The sequence below is a fragment of the Xyrauchen texanus genome, chromosome 9 (assembly GCF_025860055.1).
Source record: "Xyrauchen texanus isolate HMW12.3.18 chromosome 9, RBS_HiC_50CHRs, whole genome shotgun sequence".
NCBI classification, from domain to species: Eukaryota; Metazoa; Chordata; class Actinopteri; order Cypriniformes; family Catostomidae; genus Xyrauchen; species Xyrauchen texanus.
In genome coordinates, this window is record NC_068284.1 from 40222153 (window position 1) to 40234898 (window position 12746).

The following is a 12746-nucleotide window of genomic DNA, read 5'->3' on the forward strand; positions in this document are numbered from 1 at the left end:
TAATTTCAGTAGTACACCCAAATGACAATAGCCAATTCATTCTGTTCATGTGTTACGCTTGCTATAGTTTACTTCCACGTTTCTTCCTCGTCAAATCGCAATGTCAAATCAAGTCAATCACTGACACATCAGCACCACCTCGAATAACAAATAGCATGTACTGTATAATATGTATATGTACACCTTTGTCACACAGAAAATCAATGTGATAATAGTAGTCAATTGTATGAATATAGTTTTCATTTGTCTTGTAATAAACAAAGAAATATATACCCAGTGATAGTAATAATAGATTTATGGAAGCGCAAATAAAAAAACCCAGACATTATTAGTATCTTGGGTCTTTAATGACACTACACTTTGTGTTATTTTTTTTTTTTACACCATTACAAAGACAAAGGTTGAGGAATACTAAAGAGGTTTTATACTATATGTGTGGTACTGAATGATAGCTATATTCTTATACCATCATATTTACAAGGTTCTCAAAGGAATAACATGATATTACCATTGTACATATCCAAATACATTGTATTAACATGATGCATGCCCCGAAAACCTTAATATTGTTAATATTGTAAAGCCAAGGCAATACCATACCACACTTTTCTGTACCAACATATCTGTAGTGCCCTGCACAATTTCCATTGATGTCCAGACAGTTGAAAAAGAGCAGCCACTTTCCTTGGGAACAGAATAACATCACTACTGCATTGCAATTTAGGGCTCTCTATCGCCCTTTCTCAATCTCTTTTCTCCATTCTAGTAGCCTGGACGCTGAGCCAAACACTCTCCCCTCTCAGACATGCTTTGGCTCTTTCTGGCAGGCTCAGTGATATCTATCATAATCACTGATGGCCATGCCAAGTTTTACTCTAACTGGATTATTTCAGAGCAGAGACTGGACAAGCATGACTGTGCAATTGCTCTTTAAAGCCAAACAGGAGAAAAAGGCTTTTGACTTCTTGTATATGTGTCTTTGAAAGACAGAGACAGGTAAATATTGGAGACCACCTCACATGTTGCCCTACAGAAATTGACCCTTCGCTATGCTCCACCCCCCCCCTCAGTTATGGTCGCTTGCTCCGACAAGCTCTGCAGAACTTCCCATAGGAATGAATAGTAGATTGTCATGAACAGCGTTGTTTTTCAAGATGTATCTGAGTTTCTTTCTTCATCAAAACAGAATTTAAGACTTTTAGGATTTCATTTCAGGCCTCCTCCTTTAAACAATGCAAGTGAATGTACTCACTTTTGACGGTCCAAAATGCATATTTAGTGTGCATCAAAATACTCAACAAGACTCCAGTCAACAAATAAAGTTGTTCTGAACCCAAATGATTGATTATTTTGAGAAATAAAACAATATTTATATACTTTTTAACTACAAATGTTTGCTTCCGTACATCTCCATGACATGCGCTCATGAGAGGGATGATGTAAGCTTGTTGGTAAGGTCACGCTTCACGTGGAGGAGGCAGGAAGCGAGGCAGAAAATTGTGTTTGATGAAAACTGATTTTCAGATACATCTTAGATGGCCTGAGGGTGAGTAAATTATCAGTAAATTTAAATTTTTGGGTGAAATATTCCTTTAAGCCGGGACTTAGCTAAGGGTCAATTAAGTTCTAGACCATTCTAATTACAACCAATCTGACTACAAAAACAATTGTGTCATTATTTACTTACCCATATGTTGTTCCAAACCCATATGACATCCTCTTTTCTGTGGAACATATAAGAAGAGACAGAATGTTAGGGACTGACCACCTCAGTCATCATTCACTGTCACAGTATGAAAAAAATATGCAATGAAAGTGAATGGTGACTGAGGCAAACATTCTACCCAACATCTCCTTTTCTGTTCCAAGGAAGAAAGTCATATGGGTTTGGTACAACATGAGATGTCTAATTTTTCCTTTTTGGCTGAACCGTCCCTTTTAAATTACAATCATGTAACATTTGGTTGGACAGAAGGAGAAAATGTTACCGGCAAGCAGACAGGCTCCTCGGACCAGAAGCTGGAAGCTAAGCTGGTAAGGCAACAGGTTTGTTGCAGAACTGGTGAGCAGAGCATGAGCACACTGCTGCCCAACTCCCAGAATCCTCTCTTCCTTCCCAGACACACTGCCAAAGCACGTAGTAGGGCTGAAGGAGAGTATGAAGTGAGATTATGTTCTTGGAAGGTCAAACTCAAAATTTTGCCAATTTATTTATTCACATTGTGTACATTTAATTGTCAGTGAAAGAGTATTGGTATTTTAATAGATGTGTTTGCTAAGACAAGCCTCACTGTGTTTATTGATCATACAAACACTTAGAAAAATAAATTCTGTGGGGTTCTATATAGAACCCTAAAGTATGTTTATGTAGAAATTACATTATTGAAAGTTTTGTTTCTAAATAGTTTTGAACACTACACTATAATACTTTGGCATTTGCCTTTCATACTGCAGACAAAACACACTTTTACATTGTACTTCTACAGATTTGGGTTTGATTAGAAAAGGATAAATGCAGATGATCAGATCCAACGCCCTTTCTCCTTTAGATGACAGGTTTATATTAGTATTAATATACAGTCTGTGGTATAGTTTACTAGACTCATAATTCAACAAAAGATGTAAAATGTATCATATCAAATAGTTTATCATAAACCGCAAACAACTTGAGCTTGAAGGGCTGTTTTTCCCCCTCCTATCTAAATAGCACAAAGAGGCATTTAAGCTCTGCGCTGGCAGACGCGCAACTCGCGCAAGTGATCAAAACGCATATCCTGTTTCAAATTATAACGAACTCAGAATGTCGGTTGAGCTTTTTTTTTTTGAGAAAGTCTGAGAGGCCTATATTAACGTGATGAGTAAGATAAATAAATAAATAAATAAACAATATATTGACTTGGTGTTCAGACTGAATGTTACCGGCCATATATAGGCACCAGAATTTCATAGAAACATGGTAGTGACTTTTGCAATATTATTTCTGCTCTTATTTGATGCCTTAAATATGTTTCAGCAATGTGACAATTATTCTTAAATGTAATAGTTCACCCAAAAATGAAAAGTCTCTCATCATTTGCTCACCCTCATGTCATCCCAGATCTGTATGACTTTCTTTCTTCTGCTAAACACAAACAAAGATTTTAAGTAGAATATCTCAGCTCTGTAGGTCTATATAATGCAGGTCAACAGGGTCCAAAACTTTAAAACTCATAAAGCATATAAAGGCAGCATAAAAGTAATCCATAAGACTCCAATGCTTTAATCAATTCCTTCAGAAGCGAAATGATAGGTGTAGGTGAGAAACAGAGCAATATTTATGTCCTTTTTTAACTATATATTTCCACTTTCTAACAGTCCTCCTAAGCACTATTTTCTCAGGAGTACTTTTGTTTTTGCCAATACGCATTTCGAGAATTTATAGTAAAAAGGGCTTAAAAATGTATCTATTTCTCTCCCATACCTATCATATTTTATCACATCATATCAACTTCAGAAGCCAATAATTTAACCAATGGAGTCATATGATTACTTTTTACGCTGCCATTATGTGCTTTTTTTTTGGACCCTATTGACTTGCACTGCATGAACCTACAGAAATTAGATATTCTTTTATTTGTGTTCAGCGGAAAAAAAGAACGAGTAAATGATGAGAGAATTTTTATTTTTGGGTGAACTATTCTTTTAATCAGTGGTGAATTCTCAGGGCCAGCAAAGCCTTCTCTGCTGACCTAACATGCCAAATAAATACATATTTTTCATCCTTTCATTCTCAATCACCTTTTAGCCTATGTATTTTTAATCACATTCCACTCTTAATTAATCTACAAACAAATAGAGAAAAACAAAACGTAATTGTTTAATTATCTTGTTTAGAGTTCTGTTTGTTCATTGGTTTATGTTCCCCCATGTCATGTATTTAAGCCCACATGTTGCCATTGTCCTTTGTGAAGTGTTGTTAATGTAACACTGTTGTTTTGGTCAAGCCTTAGTCTTAGTCATATTTTGTTTGTCTAGTCTAGTCATTCATGGTTTTGTTTTGATTTACGTTTGTAGTCAGGGTTTTGGATATCACGTTTTACAATAAAACTACACTTGATGTCTTTGTCATGGTCTTCCTCATTGTCCTTGCCAGCAACGTTACAGAATACTCCACCAACAACAATTAACCCAGCAGTTCAGCTCCTCAGCCTACAGCAGCGGAATCGTCCCCTAGAGGAATACGTGGAGGATTTCTGCAATCTGGCCAGCAAGGTGGGCTTTAATGAGGTCATCTTCAAGGACATTTTTCAGGTGGGACTTAATGAGCCCATCTCCACCTTGATGCCTGGTGGTCGCTGTCCCCTCAATCTGGCCCAATATATCGACCTCGCCCTGAAGATCATTGGTTCCACGTTCACTGTGGGGGAGGCGGATGCCGAACCAGATTTCCACGACATGCCTGCTGCCGAGCCAGAGTTCCACGACATGGCCATGTCGCCGCCGAGCCAGAGTTCCACGACATGGCCATGTCACAGCCACGCCAGAGTCCGCTCCTGGCCATGTCATAGCCAAGCCAGAGTCCAGATGGACGCTTCAGACAGAGGACTGGGGGTTGTAATCTTGCATGTGGTGGAGGGGGAGGGGCGCCCGGTGTTGTACATCAGCCATAAGCTCTTCTTGAGGGAGACAAAGTACAGCACAGTGGAAAAGGTGTGTCTGGCCATCAAGTGGGGGGGTCCTCACTCTCCAGTACTACCTGCTGGGGCAGGCCTTTACCCTCTGCTCAGATCACACCCCACTCCAATGGCTCCACTGCATGAAGGATACCAACGCGCAAATCATCCGTTGGTATCTGTCTCTCCAGCCCTTTAAATTCAAGCTGGTCCACAGACCGGGGGCACAGATGGCTGTCGCTGACTTCCTTTCCATAAATGGGAGGGGGGGGGGTGGTAGGCAGGCCGGATGGCTCCTCAGCCTGAGTCGGGCGGTGGGGATATGTGGCAGCAGGGGAATTGTCGAGCACCCGTCCGGAGAGAGAGAAAGAGGTAAGGGTTAGGAGCCCCTTCTCCCCTTGCGGATGGCCGCGGCTGCTCCGTTGGGGTGGACGGTAGTGGCGAGAACTCTACTACGGCGTATCCCTCCTTCCCGGATTTCGGCACCAGTGTAATGTAGTCAGTGGAAAGGAGGCGGCGAGAACCGGCTTGTCAACAATATAAATAATATTTTATTGCTTAAATAAAAGACACAAACACACATGACGGACATGTCCGTAAACTATCTCTCTCTCCCGCACAATCCTCTGCAGTCAGCCTTTATCCCTCTCGGAGGCTTGATTAGCCTGATAAGGGACCGGGTGTGTATAATCACGAGCCAGCCCCGCCCTCCACCCTGTCACAGGGTGCTTGCACCTGAGCTAAATTATGTCGAACACCTGTCTCTAATTACAGTGAGCATTGGGATAGCAGCATAAAACAGCCACACCACAGCCAGACGGGAGAGGGAGAACGACACGAGTGGCCAGCGACTGGTGTGTCTTACTGAGTGTTGTATTTTGTTGTGAAGCTGAAGACTCAGAGAAGTTTATGTTGACAAAGAACAGTATTTTTTGCACTGATCTGATTGAACTGAGAAAAGCATCGAGAAGTGTGCACGCAGAGTGTTGAAGGCAGAGAAATAAAGAGCCTTACTTGACTGCATCACTGCTCTCCATCTCCTCCCTTCCATCTCCGAGCTTGAACTCGTTACGGTGTCGTTTCACGTTCTGGCTTTCGTTTGTGGACATGTTTTTATGTCAGTTGGTATTATTAGTTGACTGCCACTGCCAATGTATGACTGGCATAGCTTCTTATTCATTGTGAAACTGTGTTTTCTTAATGGCATGAATCACACTGAAGCCTAGACTTTTAATGCACAGCCCACGGCTGCTTTTAATAGTAGTTATACAAATAATAACAAAAAAGATAACGTTACCTATTCTCCTCTGATTTCCCCCCATTTTCACATCTGCTTCGTTGAACCCGAGCTCTGACTATAGGTGTGAGCACTGTGGGGTAGACCAGGCGTATTGCACCATTTTCAAGTGTAGGGAGTTCATGGGTGGTACTGATGACAACAGACACTATTTCTAGAGGTCCAATCTGACCTGTGCTCACAATGAAGGTGCTCCTCTCCAGGTCCTCATCCAGCAACAGATGACCTGAAACGGAAAACAGCCAAGGAACAACAATCTGTTACGAAACACCCTAAAAAAAATATATTTAAATTTGATGTTGGGAAATTAGTTTTTGGGGTACATCCAGCATCTTGCTCTTTGTTGTGAGACAAAAAGTATTTATTTTTTTCACAAAGAGAGCAGGCCTGCCATGAAACAAAGTAATGTGAGATACAGTGGGGTTTCTAAGTCTGAGTCCACTTTGGAAATCTGGGATTCAAAATCTAATTTAAAACCCTGGAAATAAACAAAGTTTATGGATTTCGACAATTTTAAAACAAAGAAAGATTTTATTTAAAATGCATTTTAAATAGTTAGGATACTGCACTTTTTAGGCCACTAAGCAAATTTGTGACATTGACAATGTTAACTTCTTTGTACAAAAGGTCAGATTACCTTGCTTCCATTGAGGCACACTAGATGCTCTTTGAAACATTCTCAAATCAGCCTTGGATGACCTGTTGAGCCCATACCAGCTCGAGAGCATGCTGTTATTAAAGCAAAGGAGGCACATACCAAATACTAAGAAATACTGTAAGTATGCATATCTCAAAATATAAATATTTCAGTTACAATTTTCACTCAAATTGTTATGCTGATGATATAATTTTAATTTTACATTACAACAATGTGCAAATAGAAGCATTTCCACTAGTGGACACTTTTAAACATGACTGCATCTGTATATTAATGTAAGGACTATCTACAACAGGTGCTGAGTCAACATAGCTCTCTGTAATAATGAAAGCTGCTCGTACATTTTAAAGTGGACAAGCACAAAGCACTATAAGCAGAGAACACAAGATTTATGAGAACAGGAAATGAGAACAACGACAAAAGCCAGTGACAATTCAAAGCAAATACTGTAAATAATATATTTGGGGGCTGATAGAGGATCAGTAAAGATAATTTATGGATGGATGGCATGCTTTGCAATGCTTTCCTTAACTGGAATATGCTGATAACTGTTTAGTAACTGTCATAGTGATTTAGTTAGTGCGTGGTGTGGGAATGTGTATGCACATTCGCAGATTCTGGGTGGGACTGGGGGATGGTAACCGTCCCAATAATCAAGACTAGCAAGTACAACCCAACCCCCTTCAGGGTGGTACCTTCATTCTTTGAGATATTTCAGCAACCCTCATCATAATGAAATGGAACAGTGTTGATGTAAACTCCATGCATGTGTTGCTCAGTTCACTCTTTTAACCCTTTAAACTCTGAAGGTGTTTTTATAGATTTCTTGTTTCAGAGGCATGCCCAAAATTTAAGGCTTATAACTCTACAAAAAAAGAAGAAAGAGGTAAATAGTTTGGTGTCATTTTATAGAAAACTTAAAAAAAAAATAATTGTGACATAGATTATGATCAATTATGAGATTCAGAAAACAATGAAGAAAACAGAAAAGGAAAATGTATCTCTCTTTATTTTTCTGAATTTACATTTTATATCTCAGGGTGTAAATAAGGTAGCTCTGAAAAACTGGGATTTTGAATCCCAGATTTCCAACGTGGACTTCTAAACCCCACTGTATTTCACATTACTTTCTTGTTTCATGGCAGGCCTGCTCTCTTTGTGAAAACATCTATAATTTTTTGTTTCCAATCATGTCACATGTAACTAGGTAAAATTTGTGTTGAAATGACAAAGCAATCAGTCATAACATTATAAACAATTATGTATAGTGTCCAAAAGTTTATAATTGTACATAATACCTAATTACACATGCAAAAACAACAATGACTAAAGATATGCTCTCTCTCCAAAGCATGCAGGCATGAGTAACTAAATGTTATTCAGTTTCATTTGTGTCATTTGAGCCATCATTGAGTCTGTATCATGTACCTGGCGCCATCTCCTGGTGGTCATATTTAATTAGAGTATACAATCTTCTCTGCCCATATTTGGATGACTTCCACATCTGGTAGCAGAGATCAAAAATGTCTAATACAACTGGTTTAGTGTTCCATGATGCTGGACAATGTACTACATAATTTCCGATAAAGTAATCTGATCCAGGAAAGCGAACATGTTTTTAGCCAGATAGCACATTATCCACTGTGTGAACATAGGTAATGATCTATACATCCGATTATGTTGTATGTGGGCTCGTTTCAACAGGAATCCACTCTAAGTAATAATATGTAATATTTTATGTTCTGTTCAATTTTCATGAAGTTCAAAGTGAAAACGCTTCTTGTAAGCAACACTTGTTTACAAGTAAGATGTATGTCAAAGACAGGTACTTAGATATTACTCACTATATTTTTGCCTGTGAGTAACAAACAAATAGTCTGGTTGTATTCTACTCTTTGAGAGCTTTCCAACGACACAAGACACATGGCTTTTTGATCAGTTTCATGTTTTTACCAATTACAATAATATGTACTGTGCCAAATAATTTAATTATTATCAAAACGGAACACTTCTGATTGGTCTGCAAATTTCAAAGCACTTGTTCGGTTTTGGTCATAACTCCTACATGCATTTTAAAGTACAGTTTCTAAGATTTAAAACGATACCTATTTTGTGTTGGTCAGGACTGTAGTTATCTGGGCAATTGTTGAGACATTGTTGAGATTGTTTGTGCCAGTGGGAGTGTTTGCACATGCAAGTCTGTGTCTCTGTGTGTGAGAACTCTCACCATTGGAGCACTGTATCTCAAGACCTGTTCCGCCACAGCAGCTCCACTCCTTGCTGTGGCCACACTGGGTGTGCGGCGCTGATCCTGGGCAGCAGTCCGAACAGCAGTTTTCCAACTTCCCACGGCTCTGGAGTTCCACACTGACAAGCCTGCCGGACACCACTGCCTCAAAACCCACCAATACCTCTTTCTCGCCCAGAGGGTACACAAATACACCTAAGCAGGTGAGTAGGAAAGGAAGACAGATTGGTTGTTACTGTGTTTTGGCGTTTCATGTTTGTAGGTTGGTCCACCAGCCAGACCAGCACAAAACCAGCACGGAAATCATGCTGGTCAAAGCTGGACTTTTCAGCAGGGGTGTGTCCAACTCTTACCTTCCACTGGTTCAGGGTCAGTATTCACATATGTTAGATGAGCAGTGATGCCCAGAGAGCAGCCGTTGGCACAGGAAGTGATGCTCGATGTCTTCAGCAACAGCGGTGCCCATGTGGTGCGATTTTTCAATCCTGGCATTTTCCTCTAGGGAATCAGTGGATGTAGATAGAAGCTCCCCTAGGAACATTAAGAATATTTATAATTTCAGAATCAGAATGACAGCCTCAGTTACCATTTACTTTAATTGAATGGAAAGAAGATGCTATGAAAGTGAATGGTGACTGAGACTAAAATTCTGCCTAACATCTCCTTATGTGTTCTACAGAATAAAAATAAAAATATATGGGTTTGGAACGAAGTGAGTGTGAGTAAATTATGCTATTTTGCTATGGTATTTTTAGGTGAACTATCCCTTTAAATGGGAAATAAGAATGTTATATACTTTCTAAGCCAAAATTAATAATAATAATAATAAGTAAATGGCAGCAGGTTTCCCATCAGATTATTTGCTTCAGCAACCATGAAACATTTTAAAAGCTAACATAACCTTTAATTCACACGCCTGGCAGTTCCCACCCTACAGTGCTGCCCGGCAACATGCGGTATCATCCTGTCACAGCGGGGATGTACGTGTCAAACATTAACAGACTGGTCAACAGAACACCAGCACATGCATACAAACACCAGCAGCAAACTAATGCTCAAGCAAACAGCCTGCGATCTCTATAGTGGTACAGCTGCTAATGTTTTTGTGGAGGATGGTAGATTAGGGAGAGAGGATCAAATTCACTTCATATTCCTGTATCTTGACTACAAGCAAGGTGCTATCAGCAGCACCAAGATCACAGGTTCGATTCCTGGGAATGCACAAACTAACAAAATGTGTAGCTTTTTTTTTTTTTAAGTTTGAATTAAAACATCTGCCAAAATAAATAAATGTAATTATTATTTTCTTTAAAAATTAGACCCTAATTTCAAAGTAAATGACACCTAGTTAGAGTCAACCCAGACAGATATCCAATTCTGTTTAATTACTGCTACAATTTTCTGCCCAATGATCAAACAAATGGGGGGAAATTAATATGGGAAATGTGGAATACACTATGAAACACTAGTCAATAAGGATCTCAGAAGACTCCTTGAACAGAGTGCACAAACACCTGCCACCTGGCACAGTGTCCACTTACCGAGATTTACGGTACTGTGCCATAAATAAATGTCAAGCACACACAATCACCACATTGCTGAGTATTTTTGAGTGAATTGCTTTAATTGGGACTGGAAGATACACTTTTGACTTGCTGACTTCGAATTGATTATATTCAAGATATCCATAAATAATTTGTATTCTGGTCAGAAACTGTTTCTTGGAACACATTTAAATTCAGTTCAATTGAATCCAGATTTATTTCTACAGAGAGAAAAAAAAAGAAAAACATATCTGTATAGTGCTTTCAATTATGGTAATGCTTTACTGTGTAATTATAAGACTGCAAGAGGCACAGCTGAGTACAGTCATAGGTAACAGAAAGAGCACAGGAGGGTGGATATAGTGATTTGATTTTGAAAACAGGAAGTTTAGTGAACATATACTGTAGTGTTGATGGCCCAACTAAAGTCTAGAGTCTAAATGGCCCAAATGGAGTCTGAGTTGCTTTCTGAGCGTTTGACAGATTTAGACCAGCTCAACTTAGTATTGATTTAAGTAGATTTAAGATTGCAATAAAGAAAATATTACCAGTATGCTTCCAGGTGGTCATTGGATGCACATAAATGATCATGTGAACCACAATGGAAAACAGGGACTAAACGGAGCAAAAAGTATTTTTGTTCTTCAAGGGCTTTAAAATATTTTAATAGCCTACTAAATATTTCAAATTGGCGGTAAACATACATCGTTTCAGTTCAGTGTTTTTTTTTTGTTTTTGCCAAAATCCAAGTTTCCATAATTTGTACACATTCACTTGTTGTTTAAGCATGTACATTTCATAACATCAGGGACCACATGATTCATAATATTTAATCCAAATAATAGGGTACAACGGGGCTAAAGGACTCCCTGGCTAAATGGCACTTTTATTTTTCTCTCAAAACACTAAACGGCAACAAAAATACCACAGCACTCCTAAACACCTGTTTGTCACTATACACACTAAGTAATATATATTGTGTGCAATGTCTTAAGTTGGATTTCAAGGTAATTTGATCTAATATTTAATCATTTTTTAAATGTTGCATATGTATGTATAGCTAATGTGAATCCCTGAAATTGTCAAATTAATTTTAAGACAAAATACTTGTTTATACTTTTCAGTTTTATTCAAGGTGATTAAAACTGTCCAATAAGTGAAAGGATGGTATTTAGGCTAAAATAAATAAATAAATGAATAAAAGACTCCCCCGTGTAGCAGGGGCCAAAGGCGCCTATAAAACACATTGTTTTTCTTAAGTGGGGCCAATACACTTGTTATGACATTTTTTTTAAATTCGGCTCACATTGACTCGTCCAATCACAATGGAGATTAATTTGTTTATAGATGTTATGAAATGATAAATGTGATTGAAATGAACAGAAAATGATCAACCCTTTTCTGAAGTGGTTATTTTGAAATATTATCTTAATTTGTTACTCACAAAAAGCATCTGGCTGTCTCAAAAATATTTGACATATTTAGCCCTATAATTATTGTAATTTACACTATATAATTGAATCCACTGTCTCCACCTTATATATATATATATATATATATATATATATATATATATATATATATATATAATATTATTAATCAAAACAACCTTCCGTTATTTTGTCTTTTCACACAAATTATGTTGCTCCATCAATATTAAAAATAAATTATTTTTTTCAATCTTTATACACTTTGTGACAAGAAAAAAAAAGCACGTTTTCCTTTAGCTCCGTTGTACCCTACCGACAGAACTGCTTTGGAATGTATTAAAGCGGATAGAATAAGACACTTTATGTTCACTTCGGATTGTCACTTACTTGATGTGCTGCTCCCAGAATGTTGCCCTGGTTGCTTTGATTCGGACGATGAGGTGTTACAGGTCTCTCTTCTTGCTTCTCTCCAACTCTCCATCACTCTCTGGGCGGAGGGAAGCGCGCGAGTCAATTTTTACGCACGCGCAAGCGCGCTCATATTACCGGGATCTCTGTGATTAACAGCTAGCCTATCATTGTATTCATATAGGTTATTTGCACACCTGTTTGTGCATAAATGTCATGACACTTAATTAATGACTAAAAAAGAATAGAGAGAGATTGTACTTTGAAGTACTTCGGAGGCTATGTTCAGCACCACGGACAGCTCTCTCGCGTTATTTGCACAACTTCATTGTTGCGTAGCTGGCAGTTTCCGTGATCTGAACTGAGTGTGCAAATAAGAGAGACACCCAAAATTAGCTGTTCTGGGGTATTCGAGGAGCAGGATTGAGAGCCATGATGTACAGAACAATCCTAGACTAAAAGAGTTTCTCTATACTTAATTGTCACATTATATCATAAAGTCAGATGCG

General features: G+C 38.5%; 1 protein-coding gene across 1 annotated transcript in view; it reads right to left on the reverse strand.

Moving 5' to 3' along the window:
* LOC127648919 (von Willebrand factor A domain-containing protein 5B2-like) overlaps positions 1-9347 on the reverse strand; it is a 30774-nt gene extending 21427 nt beyond the window's left edge. The window contains exons 1-4 of the mRNA XM_052133751.1: positions 9209-9347; positions 8835-9050; positions 5950-6175; positions 1989-2146 (exon numbers count right to left, since the gene is read on the reverse strand). Of these exons, the coding sequence (XP_051989711.1) occupies positions 1989-2146; positions 5950-6175; positions 8835-9050; positions 9209-9347 (739 nt within the window). The remainder of the gene's footprint in view (positions 1-1988; positions 2147-5949; positions 6176-8834; positions 9051-9208) is intronic.
* Between the last annotated feature and the right edge of the window lie 3399 nt (positions 9348-12746).